Genomic DNA, 18,288 nt, shown 5'->3' on the forward strand with positions numbered 1-18,288 from the left:
ATATACAAGATCGATATAACCTGCAATTAAACTTCAAAACTTTCTCAGAGTAAGAAAAGTTTTAAATTCAAGAGACAATGCCTGGCAACGGCGAGTACTGACTGAACTGATAATAAGTAATCTGACCATCACTCATCTCTTAATGACAAGTTTTATCCTGTATGCTTGTATCGAAGAAGCGTAACATTCGCTGAAAAATAGCAGATGGTAAATTGAAACAACGATATCGACAATAATATCAAACATACGCGTTTTAGTTTAACTTTCTACTGAATAAACCGTTCCTTCTGATGTGGTGGTAAAACTCCGAACGCCGTTCTTGATATGGTATTATTTGCAAAGAATAGTATGTAATGGTATGGACCCACGCTTTCGACTGTTCCACAGAATATGCGACAAAGCAGTTAAATTTTGGATCGCAATCGAAAACGAACTGCTACGAACATAGGCACAAGTCAAAGTCGGTCTGCAAGTTAAGCGCGCTTAATAAGTAGGTACCTTTTGAATGAGATATTATAACCGAACCAAGTTTCGTATTGTGATTAGCCATGTCGGAAATCTTGTTGGTTGTTCGGCGCTCGGGAGCACATATTAGCTGGCCGCCACTGGTTTCCTCAGATTAGCTAGTCATGTTCAGAGAAATGATTTTTTAAATGTATCCTTAAGGATACACTGGCGTTTAAGATGTTAACGCCCTTTTTAGGGGGTTTTTACAAAGGAATAGTAAAAATGATATAGTATTATACACAACTAAACTTCCTCAGTAACAATCTTTTGCTTAGTTTGTTTAATGATAAAAGTAAAGATGTCCACTGACTCAGCAAAATCATTTCACTTCACCAGAATTCTGGGCAATACTATGGAAGTTAGTCTCGGAATTTCTGCACTGCACAAATCCTGACTTCTAATATTTTTTATTTAAAAGATAATATAATATTTAAAAAATATTTATAATACATTTCCCAACGAGTTTAATAAAACTTATTTCGGGAAAGTCGACATTATACAATTGAAAGGAAATTATTTTTACAAAAGATTACGAAATTACTTAGTGGAATCCGAGAGCTTATCAATGTCAGCAATTCTGGACTAACAAATGCATCATTTAGAATTTTATATAGAAATACCAAGTCAGTAATAATCCTTCTGATAATTTAAGCTTATTCATATAATTTAAGAGTGTTGTATGGAGTACAACAGAATTGCTGGAATACGCATTTTAATACATAGAAAATGAAAGATTTATTTTGTATTCTTTCAATAGCTTGTACATAATAAAACTAATATTAACTTACTGATTATTGCTCACGTCAAAGATCTTCATATTTGGACGTTTTATTAACATTGCCAAAGGCCCTTCAATTTTGGTTTCAAATAAACCATTCCAAGAAATATTTAGATACTCCAAAGGATTTGTTTTGAGAGCTTTCAGTAATGGAACCATTCCTTGAAATACATAAAAAAATTATACTATTTACCGAAAACGGTGGTTTTTTTTCAAAAGAAAAAGCATTCTTGTGCCATAATTACCTTTGTTTTCAATGAAATTCCAGGACAGGTCAAGTTCGGTAACTGTGACATTTTCTGCTAAAGCCTTCGACAATTCTTGACCTGCTAGTATCTTTAAATTATTGTGGCTAAAGTCGTATCTAAAATAGGAAAAAAAAATGCTAACATAGATTAGTTAATAATTTTAATAAAATAAAATGTAAAAGGGCCCATTAATCAAGCAGATTTTGAGACGCAGACTTGCTGCAAAGAAAACCACAATCTTGTCAAAGACAAAAGTAAATGTTTCACTTTAGTTTTGGTTAAATCTCAAAAATAATATGAAATTCTGGGCAGACATTATCCGGCTATTCAGGAAGTGTGGATGAAATACATAATTTTTGTTCAATTTGAATAAAAAAAGTTACCATAGACAAATATGACACAAACATTTTCAACTTTAAATGAGCTCAGGAATCATTATTTAATCCAATAGCATACTGAATATATTTTGACACAACTCTTTTTCTTTGAATTAGTACCAATATTTTGGTGACCGGATAACTCATCAAAATGACAATTTAACACACCTATCAAAAGTGCTATAAAGTTAAGAAAAGGGATGAAACAAAAACTAGGTTACATACCTATGTATATTATGTAACTATTTAAACTAGTTATTGTTTCATCACTTTTAATAACTTTATAGCACTTTTTATATGTGTGTTGAATTGTTAACCAAAATTGGAACCAAATATTTTATGGTAAAAGATTTTGTATTAGTAAAAATATTTTGTATTACTGTGTACCAGTGTTGTGAGGTGTTTGTGTATTTGGCGTTTTTTGTATTAGAATCGAGTAATTCGTTATATTCTGGGGAATTTTTATCTTTGAAATTCTCTAGCCACCCCTCTTCCCAGGATACGAACATATTCTGGGAAAAATATATATTGGCTGCACAAGAAATTAGTTCCTTTTTGACCCTTTCGTACCTCACACTTCACACCTCACGACTAATCCTCATTTGAGGTGGGACATGTCGACACCTCATTTCAGTATTTGAGTGCCTGATACAAACTCATTCTGAAATCGTGTCCTACCCAACACTAGATAAATGATTATAAAATAACTTAATAGTTGAATAGTTGTTTACTTTTGAATAATGCTTTCGGTCATTGCAGGTGCCAGAGCCACTATCCCTTCATCTCCAAGCTCATTGTACGACAGATTGAGTTCTTTCAGTTTCTTTGTAGCCTGAATTCCTGCAGCCAGTCTCCTAGCTCCCTCAGGACCGATCCTATAAAATTAACGGTTTTGCTGTTATGACTAATGTTATGTTAAGCACCTTACACGGTTGTTAATGATTCCGTCCACACAATGCCAACATTTCGCAATTTTCGGAAACACGCTAAACACGCCCCCTACATTTGTACACGGTTCACATAATTAATCACATAAGAATGGATCATTTCTACAACTCATGCTTGAATTTAACAGCTCGGCTATGGAACGATTTTCCGGTATCTGTGTTTGCTCCCTCCTACAATGTCGGTCTCTTTGAGACCCATGTTCACTCCTTCCTCTCCTCAAAAAGACCCTCCACACAGCATCGCAAAAGAGGAGTTAACATTAAAAAAATTGTTAAGGCTTATTTTATGGTCTGGTACACCATGTGACACCGAATATATTGATGCTACTGATCTTAGGTTAGGTTAGGTTGGGTTAAGTTAGATTAGGTGGTTAGTTCATTTAGTACACTTACCCACAGCCGTTTAATTTAATTGATGTCAAAAATTTGTTATTCTCAATCAGTTCGTTGAGGTGGAAACACGCATCAGTGTTCAACCAGTTGTCGGTTAGATCCAACGTTTTAATGGTTTTATTGTTGTACAGTGCTTCGCACATGGCCCTCATCCAGTTTGAACTAATACCGTAATACTGAATCAATGAAATAATTAAAACACACCAATGAATATAGGTTGGGTTCCTTTAAACTATTATCACATTTGATGTTCATCAAATCGTTGATCATCGTCATTTTGAATTTTCAATGTTCGGCCCCATTAAACGTGGGTTCTTGGTGCGTTTCAGTTTTAGAACAAATTGTGAACAAGCATAAGAGTAATGTTTTTATGCTTGTTAGCTGTTCACAATTTTTCGAAACAGGAGTAAAAATGCGCAAGCACAAATTATGGGAAAGGAATGAAGCAACCACAAGCCTTTTGCGCCTTTTTTTTGTTCCTTTTCCATAATCCGTGGTTCGACTCACGCATTTTTCTTCTGTTTATGCACAGCATAAGAGCTTTACATTACACATTGTCATTTTCACAATGAAATTTTATTTCATCAATGATGCATCGTTGTACATCCAAATAAGCCTATTCTCAATTGCTTTAACCTTCCAGCGGGCGCGCTGTCGTAAAATTTACGACAAACGCGCCTTATCGCTTCCCCCACTCTTGCGACTTAGTTGTAAGCATCGAGCTTCGAGCTATGCTAGAGTCAAATCAAATGTCAAACATTTACCGCAAGATATAAATGCTTTTCTCAAAGTGAATTACGGTAGGGCAGTTGAACCGATAACAGAAGAATAAAACAGAAGCTTTCCAAAATGCGGTGTTTGTCGGTTATGTGCACTGGATAAGAAAAGATCCTCAGCATCAATGAAGTGTTGCCGTTGCCAGTCCATTTACATGCAAGAACCATTCTTCAGTTGAGGTGGTTTGTAACAATTGTAAGGATGAGAATATTGATTCTGACTAAACAGGTCGATAAAATATTTTGTTTTAAAATATTAACATGTTTAGAGTGTTGCTTCGTTTTTTTTAAGAAAGTCAAATATTTTTTTTTTATAGTACTGCCTATTATGATTTTTCATATCCTTAACGAAATTCCCTAACGTTTGTATAAAGAAAACACCACTTAAATGGAGAAAACTTGATGACGTAAAATTTACGACAAGCGCCCGCTCAAGGGAAATTTCTCAACGCGCCCGCTGGAAGGTTAATAGACACATTTTGTGTATCTTTTGTACTTGTACTTGCAGGTGAGTTTGGTCGAAATGGCTTTCAAAGGTTCAGTACAAAGAAAGCAATATGTTCTTACAATTATTCTTAACCATCTTAAGGAACATTTACTAACATACTAACTGTATCCTGCCACGCGCTGCTGTGGCTAGATAACATGTACCCGAAAGATTTAAAGCAGCGATACCTGAGCATATTTGGAATAAAAAAGTAGATGTCATTTTGCTTTGTAATTTTGCAATTAAAAACAAAAATATATTTCCATCACATGTCGCCACTGATAACACTGCAACACATCGCAACGGACCACATGTTATGCAATCTGTGTCGTCTGTACAGTGCTGCTTGAACGAGACAGAGGGCTTACCCAGTAACGTGTGATGGTTTTTTTTATAGCCAGTTGTGAAATATTGTATAATGAAAAAAAAATCAGACAGCAAAATGAAATTTACATTTTTAACTCCAAATAAGCTCAGGAATCCCTGGTTAAAATTAAATCTTTCAGGTAAGTGCTGATATAACCTGCATACATTGGAAAAAATATATACCCAGGTTGCAGAAAAAAAATGAAATTAGTTGAAGTGCAGCCCTTTTTTGACATATTTTAAATTATTGCATTAAGTATATTACAATATGTATCTGTGTATTTGCATTACCTTTAAATCGATTTCATCCTTTAAGAGTTCTTTGTAAAACTTCTTGACGACTAAATGATCCATCATTTGACACATAAACACATACTTTTTCTGGCCATCGTCTTCATATTTAGGGATAGGTTCTGTTGTCAATAATCAACAATCAAGATAAAAATAATCAACCCGTAAAAATCTAAGTTTTTTTATGTAATCCATCTATTTTTATTAATAGATATATTAAATCAGCTTTTTTTGGTTTGAATGACCATTGAACCATTCTCAATGGCAACAGAGGCAATGCGGACATTGCTACTTAAATACCTAGACAAGTCAATACCCTAAAATAAAGCCATAATCTTAACGACGTAAGTGAAGCAGCCGTGCACAAAAATATGCCATGCGTGGCCCTGATGTATTGGATAGACCTGTAGTCGAATTTGCCCTAACAAATTAGTTGTGTAAAAACAATAATCGGTGCACGGCCTGGCGTAATGGACGGACCTACGGTTGACTATAGAAAATCGATCTTTCCGTGGGTTTTATTTTAATTATTTCTGATGAACGTATTACTAAAATCTCAAATGTTTCTAGAGGAACCCCTCGGGAAGTTACTTAGGGGCCGTTCAAGTATTACGTAAGCAGATTTATTACAATTATTTACCCCCTCTTCCCCCTTGTCACCAAAAGTAAGCAAAGCTCTTACCCCCCCCTCCCATGCTTACGTAAAAATTGGTACCTATATGCATTTTTCTGTTAATGTATTCTGTTTTTTTATTGATTCATAAGCAGCACTTATAAAATAGACTTAGGATAGAGGACTTTAATGCACATCATATTCATTTAAACAAACTTTATTGACACAGTGGGAATCCCAGAATATGTATTCGGTTTTCAAACATAGACAATGTGTGGGTTGCCAAAGTGTAAAAAAAAAAAAACTACTGCTGAGCAGTGCTGACGTAATCACTATCTCAACCCCCCCACCCCCCATGTCATCAAAAATAAGCAAAGCAAAGACCCCCCTGCCCCCCTATAGTGCTTACATAATACTTAAACGGCCCCTTATTCATCGTCTAGAAAAATAAAATCTGGTGCTTACAGCTAATTTTAAATGTTTTCATAAAATGTTCAAACCGTTTTTCATAAAGTATTTTAATTGTAAGATCCTCTTTTTATTAATCTTAAATATAAATATCTTACAACTGTAGGGGTCCCTCTAGATTTTAGTAATGCATTCATCAACAATAATTAAAAAGTGAGCGTTGAGCAAAACCCCCGTTATTAGAGTCTTATGTCTTACTCGCCTAAGCCTTAATTAGAATGTATGTTAGCGCTTGTGGATTCGCAGCGTAAGTACTTCCCGTTTAGGAATTAGATTGTGTATTGGAAAGGTACATTTATTTTTATTAATTCCAAGAGTATTTTAAAATTAGGTATATGATTGTAATAATTTGTATTATGATTATCATTCGTTATTTTTTGTATGATTTGCTAATATTTTAGATTATAGAATATATTAATAAGTATACTGTAAAAAGTTTGTTAACCTCTGGAAATGTATGAATGGGTGAAATATTGTTTTTTGACAAATATCACATTTGTTTAATATTCACACATACTTTCGGTAATTTTTGGCGTTATTATTATTTAAAACCTGTTTTTCTTTATCTTTAGTTTTTTCAAGGAATTCCTGACTTTTTGACTATTTGATTGATCAATTAATGTACGACATATAACGATGACTTTGAAACTTTTCACCTGTCTACAAAATTTTGCACCAATTTCCTCAAATTTCATAAAACTAATTCGAACTCAACGTGAAACCGATTCTAGGCAAACAACAAATCTTGGTAAAATGTCCGAATCGATGTCCATTGGTTTAGTAAATTATCACACTGGAAGAAAAGAATAAAAACGGTTTGATTGAAGATTGAACCTTCCTCCGTTAGGACTGGAGTTACCGTGGTAACAACTATAATAAAATCCCGATTACGTAGGACCGACGTTTATTTGTTATTTTAAATGCTGTGATGACATCCAATTTCAGAGAAATGCATATATGACTGCATGTGTATCCAAAAGTAGATAGAATGCATTGTCATTGACAATGAGTCTATCTGCCGAGTCTCAGCTTGATCGAATGTCAGGAGTGGGTTAACTCTCACTTTTGACGATTTGCATTCATTCATTCCCGAAAACAAAAGTGAAACTCAAATAATATAGATTATGTATTTTTAAAAAAATCAACCTGTCGTATAGTGACGATGTGCATGTTTACTTAACCTTTCCCTTACTGTGCTATAAAAATCCACGCGTTCCGGTTCTGTGTAGTCAATACACATCTCAAAATAAGCGATTTAATATCAGAAAAATATGAATATTCATAGCTAATCGCTTATGTTTATTATATTTTATATCAAAAGTGATAATAATTGTAATTTAATTTCTGAAAACATGAAAAAACCATCGGCAAATGCTAAAAAAACGTGCGAAGTGTCCATATCTAACGACGGCCCGCGACCGACTGACGGCCGGCTCGCACAACAGGCGCTGTACGCACACATACAGCTATGCGGTTGTAGGTATCGATGGTCTAAATCAAAATACAACTGCGGATGTGTGGATTTCTCATGTTCCCACATAGCAAACTAAAGCGGGACATCAATAGCGTGTCATTTCCTCGCACACTCTTCGCGTAGCAGTGTCACATGGTTGATTATATTGGTGTATTTATTCCCGATTTTTAACAAAAATCTTTGATTTTTAATTGAATTTGAAAACTATGTAAAATATTATTTTTAAATTCAGTGTATAAATGTATAACGGAGGAATACCTAAAACCTGAACCCAGAATTTTGTTATATTTATAGAGTTATTAAAGTTATTAGAAGCAATGTGTAGTAAATACACACCACAGATGAGGAAAGGTTAAACCCCAGACATAAATAGTCGTCTCCTTTAGATATTTAAGTTAAAATCAAGTGTTGTTTTTTTAAAGCGCCTTTGCACACAGCGGAATTCGACAAGTTTTCCAAAAATTGAACGTTGACGAATCTTTTACCATCTTACCCGATATAAATAGTTGCCTCTCGTATTAATGAATCTGTTATTTTTTACTCCGTATTACGCATGCAGCGGAGTATTGCAACCTTACCAATTGTACATTATATTACCTGGATCGTGCAATGCTCTGGAGTTTCCTGGATCTTTAACAGGCGGATAAAAATAGTATGGGTGATTCTTCAACTCATCATTGATTTCAGGAATATGCTTTGTACAAATTTCATCCACGAATATCAAAGCCGGCACTATTCCTGCACTGGATGAATCCAATTTCAGCTCAGAATAAGAAAAGTCCGAATCCAGCGAGGATTCTATCCTCACTAAGTTATCTGGTGAAGCTGCTTCACCATCGGTGGAAAGACCAGCCTGGCTGTTCATAGCGGATTCAGCCATAATGAATAGAAATATACGCAATGATAATTTTTATTATTTTTTGGTTTGTTATTTGACTGTCAAAAAGTAATAGAATAGTCAATTTTGACAGATGGGTTATCTTGATGTTATTTTCCTTTGTTATTTTTTAAATAAAGAACCTAAGAATAATGAATATTAAAAATTATTATTTCCACCAACAGGTAGGTACTGCCGTGGGTAATGATTAAACAAATAAATAGAAGTCTTAACTTCTTTATTGCAAACACTAAATTTTCACTGTGCGCCAGCTAATTTATTTTTTTAAACTTATATAGTTTAGTTGAATAAATATAGATATTTCACTTTATAACTAAATATAAGCTACATAATATTAACACACATAAGAATAATAATTTTACACAATAAAGATTTATACATAAAAATGCAAAAATCAGTAATTTTAAATACATGTAGGATTACGAAAGATTTTTAAAATATTTATATTGAGGGATCAGTAGGATTTATAGGTCCAATTAGAAGTTCTACCGAGCCGAACCCTCTGATATGAAAATATATGGAGTCGGTGATTTATTTTCCCATTTGATCTCTGGTGATTTGACGTGTTGTTTTTGTATTATTTTGTATTTAATATGTTTATATAATGTGGATTGACTAGATAATCATTTGTGGAAAAGTGTGTGAAAGGGTTTAGTTTTTCCTGTGGGGAAGATTTAACCCGCACATAAAGTCGGAAAAAGTACATATAACCATAGTACATAACATAACATCTTATCTTTAGATCAAAGAGTTTTTTCTTAAATTTATTTATTCGATTCCCATGATTAGCTGATACAATTTTCGTAATAACTTACTAGTTTTTGGAAATTGATGCTCTTTTAAATTCTAGCGACTTGTACAGATTTCTAAGAAATATGCAATTATGGAAGTTTCCTAGAACATTTCATTATACTTATGAAATGATGTTACAATAATTCATATAGACTTGTTATTGTATCACAAAATGTGGCAAGTAAAAAACACTCTTGTTTCCAGTAAATTCTTAATTCAAACGTTGTTCATAAAAAATATACATTCAAAGAATGTTTGTAAAAACCAAATAAACAATCAAACCAGAGGTGTTTTCATATTTAAAAGTTGCATCAAATAATATATTCTACGTGACTGGTGTAACTGAGTTGACAAGATAAGTTTATTCATTTACACTAAACGAATACGGAATGCTGTATGAGACAACCTACTGTTATAGGTTGTCCTTCTTATACTTATGAGTTGGTCTACTGGCGCTAAAAATCTTTGGGAAACAATCGAAATAATTGTATTTTTTACTATGAAAACGTTTTACCTTACAATAAAACTTATATTATGTACTTAGCTTTATTTAAACACTTTAAAGTAAGATAAACATTACCATTTTGCAGCCAAAACGACATTTCTTACAAATTAAGATGTTTAATTCTCAGTTTAAATCTCCCGCCAATGTCAACTGGCAGTTCCAATTAACAATCAAAATAATTGTATTTTTTATAATAATAAATAGTATATTCATGAATGAAATGTTATTCCTTGGCTTTTTCTAGTGTTTGCCTTGTAATATTTCTCATTACACACAAGGGCATTTTGGCAATTTTTAAGCAATTTAGAGGTTAGGTAGCACACAACCTTACACGTACTAAAGCCATGAAATCGAAAGCACAATAGTTAATGTTTCTTTTGCTTGCCACTTTGAGAGTTCTCGTATATTCTAATGTCATTGTACTTATGATAATAAATAAGTACATACATTTTATTGTTTAGATTAGAGGTGGGTCCTGTGAGTACCTTTCGTTACTGGGTACAATGAGTACAGGTACAAAAAAATACCGGTTACAAAATACTCAAAAGTATTTAATTAATTAACCAACCTGAGGATTGATCAAGAATAAGTAATTCCTAAACTGTACTCACATAAATTCTACCCACAGATTCCCCACAAATTTTCCAAGAAAAATTTAAAAACTCCGAGAACTTCTTATTCCGAGAAAAATTATTCCCCACAAAAAATAAATTCATATGTGATTCCCCACAGTAATTTTTGAAACCCATATGGCTACGAAATTCCCTAAAAAATTCCCCACTTAAAAAATGCATACTGATCAAAAATAAATACCTATTGAAAATACATAAAAGTAGCTATTACAAATACTTATCAGAAATACCTGGTAAAAATAAATACCTATTCAAAATACCCATCAAAAATACCTATTAAAAATACCCATCAAAAATACATGGTAAATGTACCTGTTAAAAATATTTAGTCCCAGTATAAAATACTTGTGAGTATTTTGGAACCAGGTATTTTGGAGATTTATCACAAGTACAAAGTATCGCATGAAAATACCCGGTACTTTTAATGGGTACGATAAATACACCTCACCTCTAGTTTAGATACCAGTACTGAAATACTATTGTGTAATATAATATATAATTAATATAATTAACACATCTGTTCTTACCATAGTTATTATGTTTACATCACAGTATGTTTGCATATATTTTCCTGTAGAAAATAAATGAGTAACAATATTTAGTGACCTACAGATAGTAAAATTACCCATGAGTCATGTCTATTATTGATGAATATTGATAAATAAGCAGTCAAACCGGATTTTGTACAGAAATTAACAGATTTGTTGTGAATTAGGTGCCATCGAACATATTACACTAGTTAGAGAACAATAACTTGAATATATTTTGTTACAGTATCTAATTAGCACCAAATTTTAGTGAAATCTTGTTTAATCTCAAGAGGAACAAAATGTTGTGGTGGTCGGACAATAAACTGTTATATTATGTGATTGTTTGGATTTTCGTAACTATTGAGCCGAGTCACACTTGGCACCAAACAAGTTTTTTGGTCAATTCCAAACTCCCCCAACAATGTGGCAACTCGAGAAGATACAACCCGGATTATAATTTTGAATCTTGGGGAACCTGGCCTTGGATGGGACTCATGACTTATACAGGAACAGGTTCCCACCGGTGCAATGCAATTCTCATCCATCCCGAGGTGGCACTATCCAGCATGGCCTGCTTGAGACATGTACCTGAAGTACCTCTTAAAGATGTATGCTTCATCGCATTCTCTTTGCCAGGTCTGCCGTCGTATCAAAATATATCTGTAACTGATATTGAATCCATCGAGAAACGATACAACTATAATGACTTAGCTATGTTGAAGTTAGAGAAAGCTGTCATCATTAGCACCCAGGTGCATCCGATCTGTCTCTGGGAAGATCTGCCGAACTGGGATCAACAACTATACAGGCATATTGGCTTTATGATTGGTTCTGATCTAGAAAATATTTACACCATTAACGAGTTGAGAGTTTACCAAGCCCCCATCAGAATAATATCATTGGCGGAGTGTCAAGAAACTAATGATAAATATTACAATAAAAATGCAAATCAAAGTCTAACTAGAAAATATGGCATTTGTTATAAGTACATAAGAGAGCCCAAAAACTGTCACTCTCTTGGTTCTCCAATGATGTTGCCGAGGTTGGCGGAAGATGGAAGTATTGTGTGGTTTTTGAGAGGATTAATGGTTTACAGAACGTGGTATTGTGACGATCCCGATCGCATAGAATATTTAATTGATATTGGATCAAATAGAAATTGGATAGAATCACATTTCAAATCATCTGTTGAAGCTGGATGTGGGAGGAGGGTGGTCTCCCACACTGCGCTGATCACACGCGGGGAGAACACCGCCCGCGGAGACTGGCCGTGGCATGCCGCTATATTCATCAAGGGCGCCTCTGGCAAACAGCGCACCTACATTTGCGGTGGCTCATTAATTTCCCCTTTATTCATTCTAACCGCTGGCCATTGCACAGTTAGTAGAAGAGAAAAAAGACCTGCAGATTCATTTTCCATTTTGCTAGGAAAACATACTTTGAGTAGTGATGAACCAGGTTCTCAGACAGTTAGCGTTGCCGAAGTGATTGTTCACGAAAATTTCGATTTGCCATCTCTTTTAAATGATATCGCTTTGCTGAAACTTGCCACGAAAGTAACATATAGCGAGTACATTCAGCCGGGATGCTTGTGGGATGAGAGCGATAAGGATAAAGAGAGCATCGTCAATCGTGTCGGGACAGTGATTGGTTGGGGATTCACCGAACGTGGAAACATATCTGATGTTATGAAGTCAGCCGTGATACCGATAGTAGAAGACATAGTCTGTTATCAAAGTAATACAAATTTTTACAGCAGATTTCTTCACAACAAAACATTCTGCGCTGGAAACCCCAGAGGAAATGGAACCAATGTATGCAACGGCGACAGCGGAGGCAGCTTCCTCCTTCCCATCACGCAGCCAGATCAAAAGGTGACCTGGTTTATCCGAGGCATTGTTTCAGTGGCAGTTCCTAAGAGTGGTCTCACAGTGTGTGATCCCGATTACTATACAGTGTATACGGATATTGCTCAGTATAAGGATTGGATTAACTCTCAAATATCATAATCCAGTGCTCTCTCACTAATCCGCCACACCAAAAACCCGGAAAGGGTCCAATTAGTGAATGTGGCGGATTATAGTGCATAAATACATTAAAATGATGCTAAAAATAATAACAGTTATTTCATTAAAATAAACTAACTCCACTATAGATCTTTAGTATTTTTATTTTTTTAAAGTAAAGGTGTCATGTTTACGCTTGTGAGAAGAATCCATTTTGTAAAATGCATGTGACAGTTGCTAGATTCCCCAGAGAAATAAAAGAGAACCGAAATGTCCTACAACAAATTATCCCTGGACCAGCATGGACCGACTACACTTTATATTCAAATCCAGACGTTTACCATAGAAGAATTAAAATGTACGCCTGTATGTAATCAAACTTCTTGCTTTTTTTATTAATTATTTTTATTTGAAATGACAAAAAAAGTGAGGTGAAAGTAATGTTTATTTCGGTGAAAACATAAGGTGAACCTTTTATAAAACTTTTATGTTTTATTATAATTTTTTTTAAAGAAAGACAGACATTCCCGGGTTATAGATGAGTCGTATAGTTCCTATCTACGATAAGTCCACTTTTCTCCAAAAATGAACTAATGATGCAGTTTTACTCTAGCGGCTCTTTAGCACAATAATCAAATATCGATGAGTTCAAAACGGCCGTAAAATCCAACGATGAGTGGATTTAAAAATCGCAATGAGTTCCAAACAACGATAAATCCACGGAGCAGTATGTTCCAAAAGCCGATAAGTCCACCGCTCGTGCAGGCAGCCAATGATATTTTATGATATTTTACTTTTTATAATAATATTATGTTTCATTCAATAAATTGGTTTTGTTTAATTCTTAAATATTGCAATGATTATTTACTTTTGTTTAGAGTACAAAAAATATTTTGTTTATTTTTTTAGGAAAACAATAAAAAAAATATTTTTAGGTTTTTTCTTTTGTAAACACATTCTAATCCATCGTATTTTTTTGTAAAAAATTATAAAAAAAAAAAAAAAATTCTTAAAAAAATTTACGTAAGTACATTTGTATTTTATTTAATTTTTCTTCTATGCACTTTTATTAAAAAAAAATAAAACTTTAAATATTTTCTTTTCATTTATATCAATTTTTTTGTTGGCCCTATACTTGTCATTCACATTTCAACGGTGTTGAGAAACAAACACCTATAAGTACAGGCTGGTGAATTCCTATATACGATTAATTTGACAGTTACTTTCAAATGCCGATAATTCCATCATTATTTACGTAATTACTCCTAAACTATTATGAAATTAATGGTTTTATTTTATTATTTACGTCCGTAGTTTGACAACAAAGCCCACCTAATAAATAATTCTCTAGTTTTTATTTAAAAAACCTTGTAATTAAAAATTTTTAATTTGCCAACATTTCACGAAAGTGGACTTATCGTAGATAGGAACTATACGACTCAGATAACCTGACAATATTTGAAAATCTTCTTAGTACGTAGTCCAACACAGTAAGCGGAAAATGTTGCTTGTGTTGTGATGGAGGACTTAGCCAGCCGAGGAACTGAAAACACTACGCCTGGGTGGGACCCAAACGCGATGTCAACTCAGCGTTTGCATTCAATATTTTTCTATTCTAAATATTTTATGTTTATTTCTAATAATAACATAAAGAGTCCCAGGCGACCGAAGCCGGTATGTTGTAAAGTTGAAGAGGGTGGGGAAGGGTAGGAGATGGGTAGAGGAAAGTTGGAAAGTACCTGGCTATTGATTGATTCTGAACAGTGGTTTTTCACCAGGGCAGTACTGAGAGTATTTACCACTATTAAATTTTTGTTGGGATTTGTAAATAAATAAAAACTTTGTTTGTATCGTACTTGTTTTATTTTCAAATTCGTTTTACATTTGAAATAACCTTTTTTAAGTACTTAGTACATAAAAGTTTGTATTAAAGTTATGATCTTAACCTGCAGATGCTGAGTGATACATTCTAATTTATCATATTGTCACCAACTAAATACATTACAGAAAATCAGTGAGAAAACTATAATCGGATGATATTTAAATCACAATAATCACAAAATAATATATAAAATGCATTTCATTATTTACATATTTACAAAAATTAGTCCATGAAAACAACATTTTCTTAAAAAAGAGCTACTACTATTAGTGGCAAGAATCCATTAATTTATTGTCAGTTGTAGACATGGGTAGATTTACATTTTCCAGAGAATCAATTCATCTTAATTTAATGATTTGAGTTGATTCACTTGATTAACAAATTCGTCTGATTCACCTCTTTAAGTGAATTGATTCACTTGATTAATCAATTCGTCTGATTCACCATATTAATTGAATTGACTCACTTGATTTATCAATTCGTCTGATTCACCATATTAATTGAATTGACTCACTTGATTAATCAATTTTATTTTTGTGCTACACAGTATTTTATGAAATGAAAGACAAATGATTGATACGTCAAAAATTTAAAAAATGAACTGATGAACACTGGCTTTCTTTCCCATATTCCGGTAATTGCAGTCTTTTGTGACCAGTTTTAGGGATGTAATGAATTAATTCAGTACAATTTTCATACCTCATTTGATTCATTTTGCCTTTTTGACTGTCTAATAGGTGTATTTATTTAAGTTTAGACTTGAAAAACTGAATAAATTATATGCCGTTATTTTGGTTTTAAAAAGTATTTTTACATTAAGTTTAAATAAGTAATATATAATCTCTAATTTTAGCTAATAAGAAGAAATGAATTTTTGAATCAATGGCTTTATAACAATAATGTTGAAATCATCAAGAGACATAATAATATAATGTGTTTGAGTTATAAATAACAGTAAAAAAATAGATTTTTAACGGTGACATCACTCTCATTGTTACTTTTATGACATTGGTAAAATTAGTACAAAAATATATATGCATATAAATAATAAGATTATTAGAGATTAAAATAGAGGTAGATAGAAGTACTATTTTGAATTAAAATATTCATAAATTTATTTGGGCACTGTGTGGAGAAAACAATCAGTGGCGGTTTTCTCTATAGTGCGTTTGTGCAGAGAACTCCCATAGAAAAGATAATTAAAAAGACAAACTTGTATTATAATTTTACCTAACTTTCAACGTCGCGCTACTCAAATATCGTGCTAAAAAATTCACCGGTCCGTAATTAATACTGTCCAAAATGACTTTCTATTTAAAAAAAAAAACTAATGGCACTTCAGCAGTAAACCGTGCAAGCTTGTAAAACTGTGGAATCGGGTAGCGGCCCGGGTGCGCAGCGACCATGAGATTTGTTAACATCAAATTAGTACGGAATATTATTTTACAAGAATCTATATATTATATTCGATTATCGTGTTTTAAGTTGTTATTAAAATAAGTTAATAACTGAAGAGGTGACTTTTTTTACCCGAGAGAACAATCAGTTTCATGCGTAAATTGTGAATTTCATATTAAAAATTATTTTTTGCAAACTACCACATTTTATTCATTATTCACAGAAGATTTAATGAATCGGCAAATTGTATCTTGTTGCTAGGTCGTTAATCTATGGTTCAGTGATGTGATGAAATTGCTTTAGATCTAGGAAGAAATAATAATTATATAATTATGGAAAAGACCAACAAGGATTTACAGATGAGGGAATTTTTTTCTCCCTTTTTTAATTCACGGTTGAACTCCCAATGCCACAAACTGCCAATGAAAATAATAAATATTTACAAAATTTTTAAAGAATTCCCATTTTTCAGAAAGAGATTGCCATGTTTATGAATGTATTCTGGGGAATCATTTTACATTGAAAAGAAAACATTGGATATAATGTGCGGAATTTAAAACATATCTCAAGGATCACCATTGCTAACATTGTTTAAATACAGCCTGTTAAAAGAAAAGGAAGTTTAGTATTGCTTGAAATTATTGTACAATGTTGTTTGTTTATTTACTGATGTTTAGAATATGCTAACGATATTACTAACGGATATTGTAACATAATTTTTTTTTATTTGTTTGGCAGTGTTAAACAAATGTATATGATATTTTGACCGGGTTATTTGACCGGTTATTTTGACCGGTTATTACGCGATAAATTAATTAAATGTACAAAAATAAAGACAATAATATTATATCCAGGAACAACCATAAAATAAACACTATATTTCTTAAAAGTATGCGTTTATAGCTAGAATAAAACTCGCGTAAATTTTACAATAAAACATCAAATCTTTATTTATACAAAATTATCAAAAATATTGTAAATTCCGTAATCTTAGTATCACACTCTTCATGTATTAATTAATGACAATTTTTCAAATCGAAAATTGTTCCTTTATAAAAAAATTTACATTTTCATAAATTATTTATAAAAATATATTATAATTTAACCTTAATTAGAAATATAAAGCTTGTATAGTAAATATTATTGTTACCACGTCAGTACGAAACTTATTACAGAGTACAGTATAATGAAAACTTGACATTTTAAATATAATTAAATGTATGAAAGACATATAATAGTATAAATAATGTGGTTGTAAATTTATCTATAGGTATGGCAATTAACAGAGACATAAAAAATAGGATTAAATTATATTGGATGCTGGCAGCACTAATCAATGAAAATGAAAATGTTGCTAGTATAGAAATAGTACCTACAGATTACTAAGCATTAGAAACAAATTTAATAACTTTATTCACACTATTGTGATGTTTTGCAAATAATGAAAATGATTTTTTAATTAATAAATAATAATGGTTCTTATTAGCTAGGCTAGAATTGCTCAAGTCTGGCATTTATGCTAAATGCCAATACCTTAATTTAAATTGATACAATATAACATGATTTTGACTCCATATTAATATTTTTTGTAAATGCATTTAAGAGATGTAGGTATGTAATGATAATTAGCACTCATTATGTTGGCTGCTTGTTTAGTGACAATAATTTATTAGCAGTTGCGCAATATTGTATTTTAACACTTGGTAGAATATTGATGGGGTAGATGCCAAGCTAATAAGTACCAAAATAATGCGTTTTATGTCAATTTGTGGGTTGCTGTCAAATAATGATTTTCCGCACAAATATAAATTATTACCATAAAACAAAATCTATATATTATATTATTATGCTGATGTTTATTGATATTCCTTAAAACTATATTTTTACAACATTAAATTAAGTATTTACAACAGCTTGGCC

The 18,288-nt window shown here is 32.5% G+C and overlaps 1 protein-coding gene across 1 annotated transcript; it reads left to right on the top strand.

Annotated features, from left to right (window-relative positions):
* Positions 1 to 11,097: 11,097 nt before the first annotated feature.
* LOC149416753 (uncharacterized) lies at positions 11,098 to 13,238 on the top strand. Its single transcript, XM_089640938.1, has one exon. It carries the CDS (start codon positions 11,382 to 11,384, stop codon positions 13,089 to 13,091), a length of 1,710 nt encoding a protein of 569 aa, XP_089497064.1. The 5' UTR covers positions 11,098 to 11,381; the 3' UTR covers positions 13,092 to 13,238.
* Positions 13,239 to 18,288: the final 5,050 nt, after the last annotated feature.

The sequence above is a fragment of the Hesperophylax consimilis genome, chromosome 16 (assembly GCF_061612785.1).
Source record: "Hesperophylax consimilis isolate HC1 chromosome 16, BYU_Hcon_1.0, whole genome shotgun sequence".
Lineage (NCBI taxonomy): Eukaryota > Metazoa > Arthropoda > Insecta > Trichoptera > Limnephilidae > Hesperophylax > Hesperophylax consimilis.

Excerpts from the sequence above, each read along its gene's own strand:
- LOC149416753 (XM_089640938.1), top strand. The coding sequence starts at position 11,382 with ATGTTGTGGTGGTCGGACAATAAACTGTTATATTATGTGATTGTTTGG.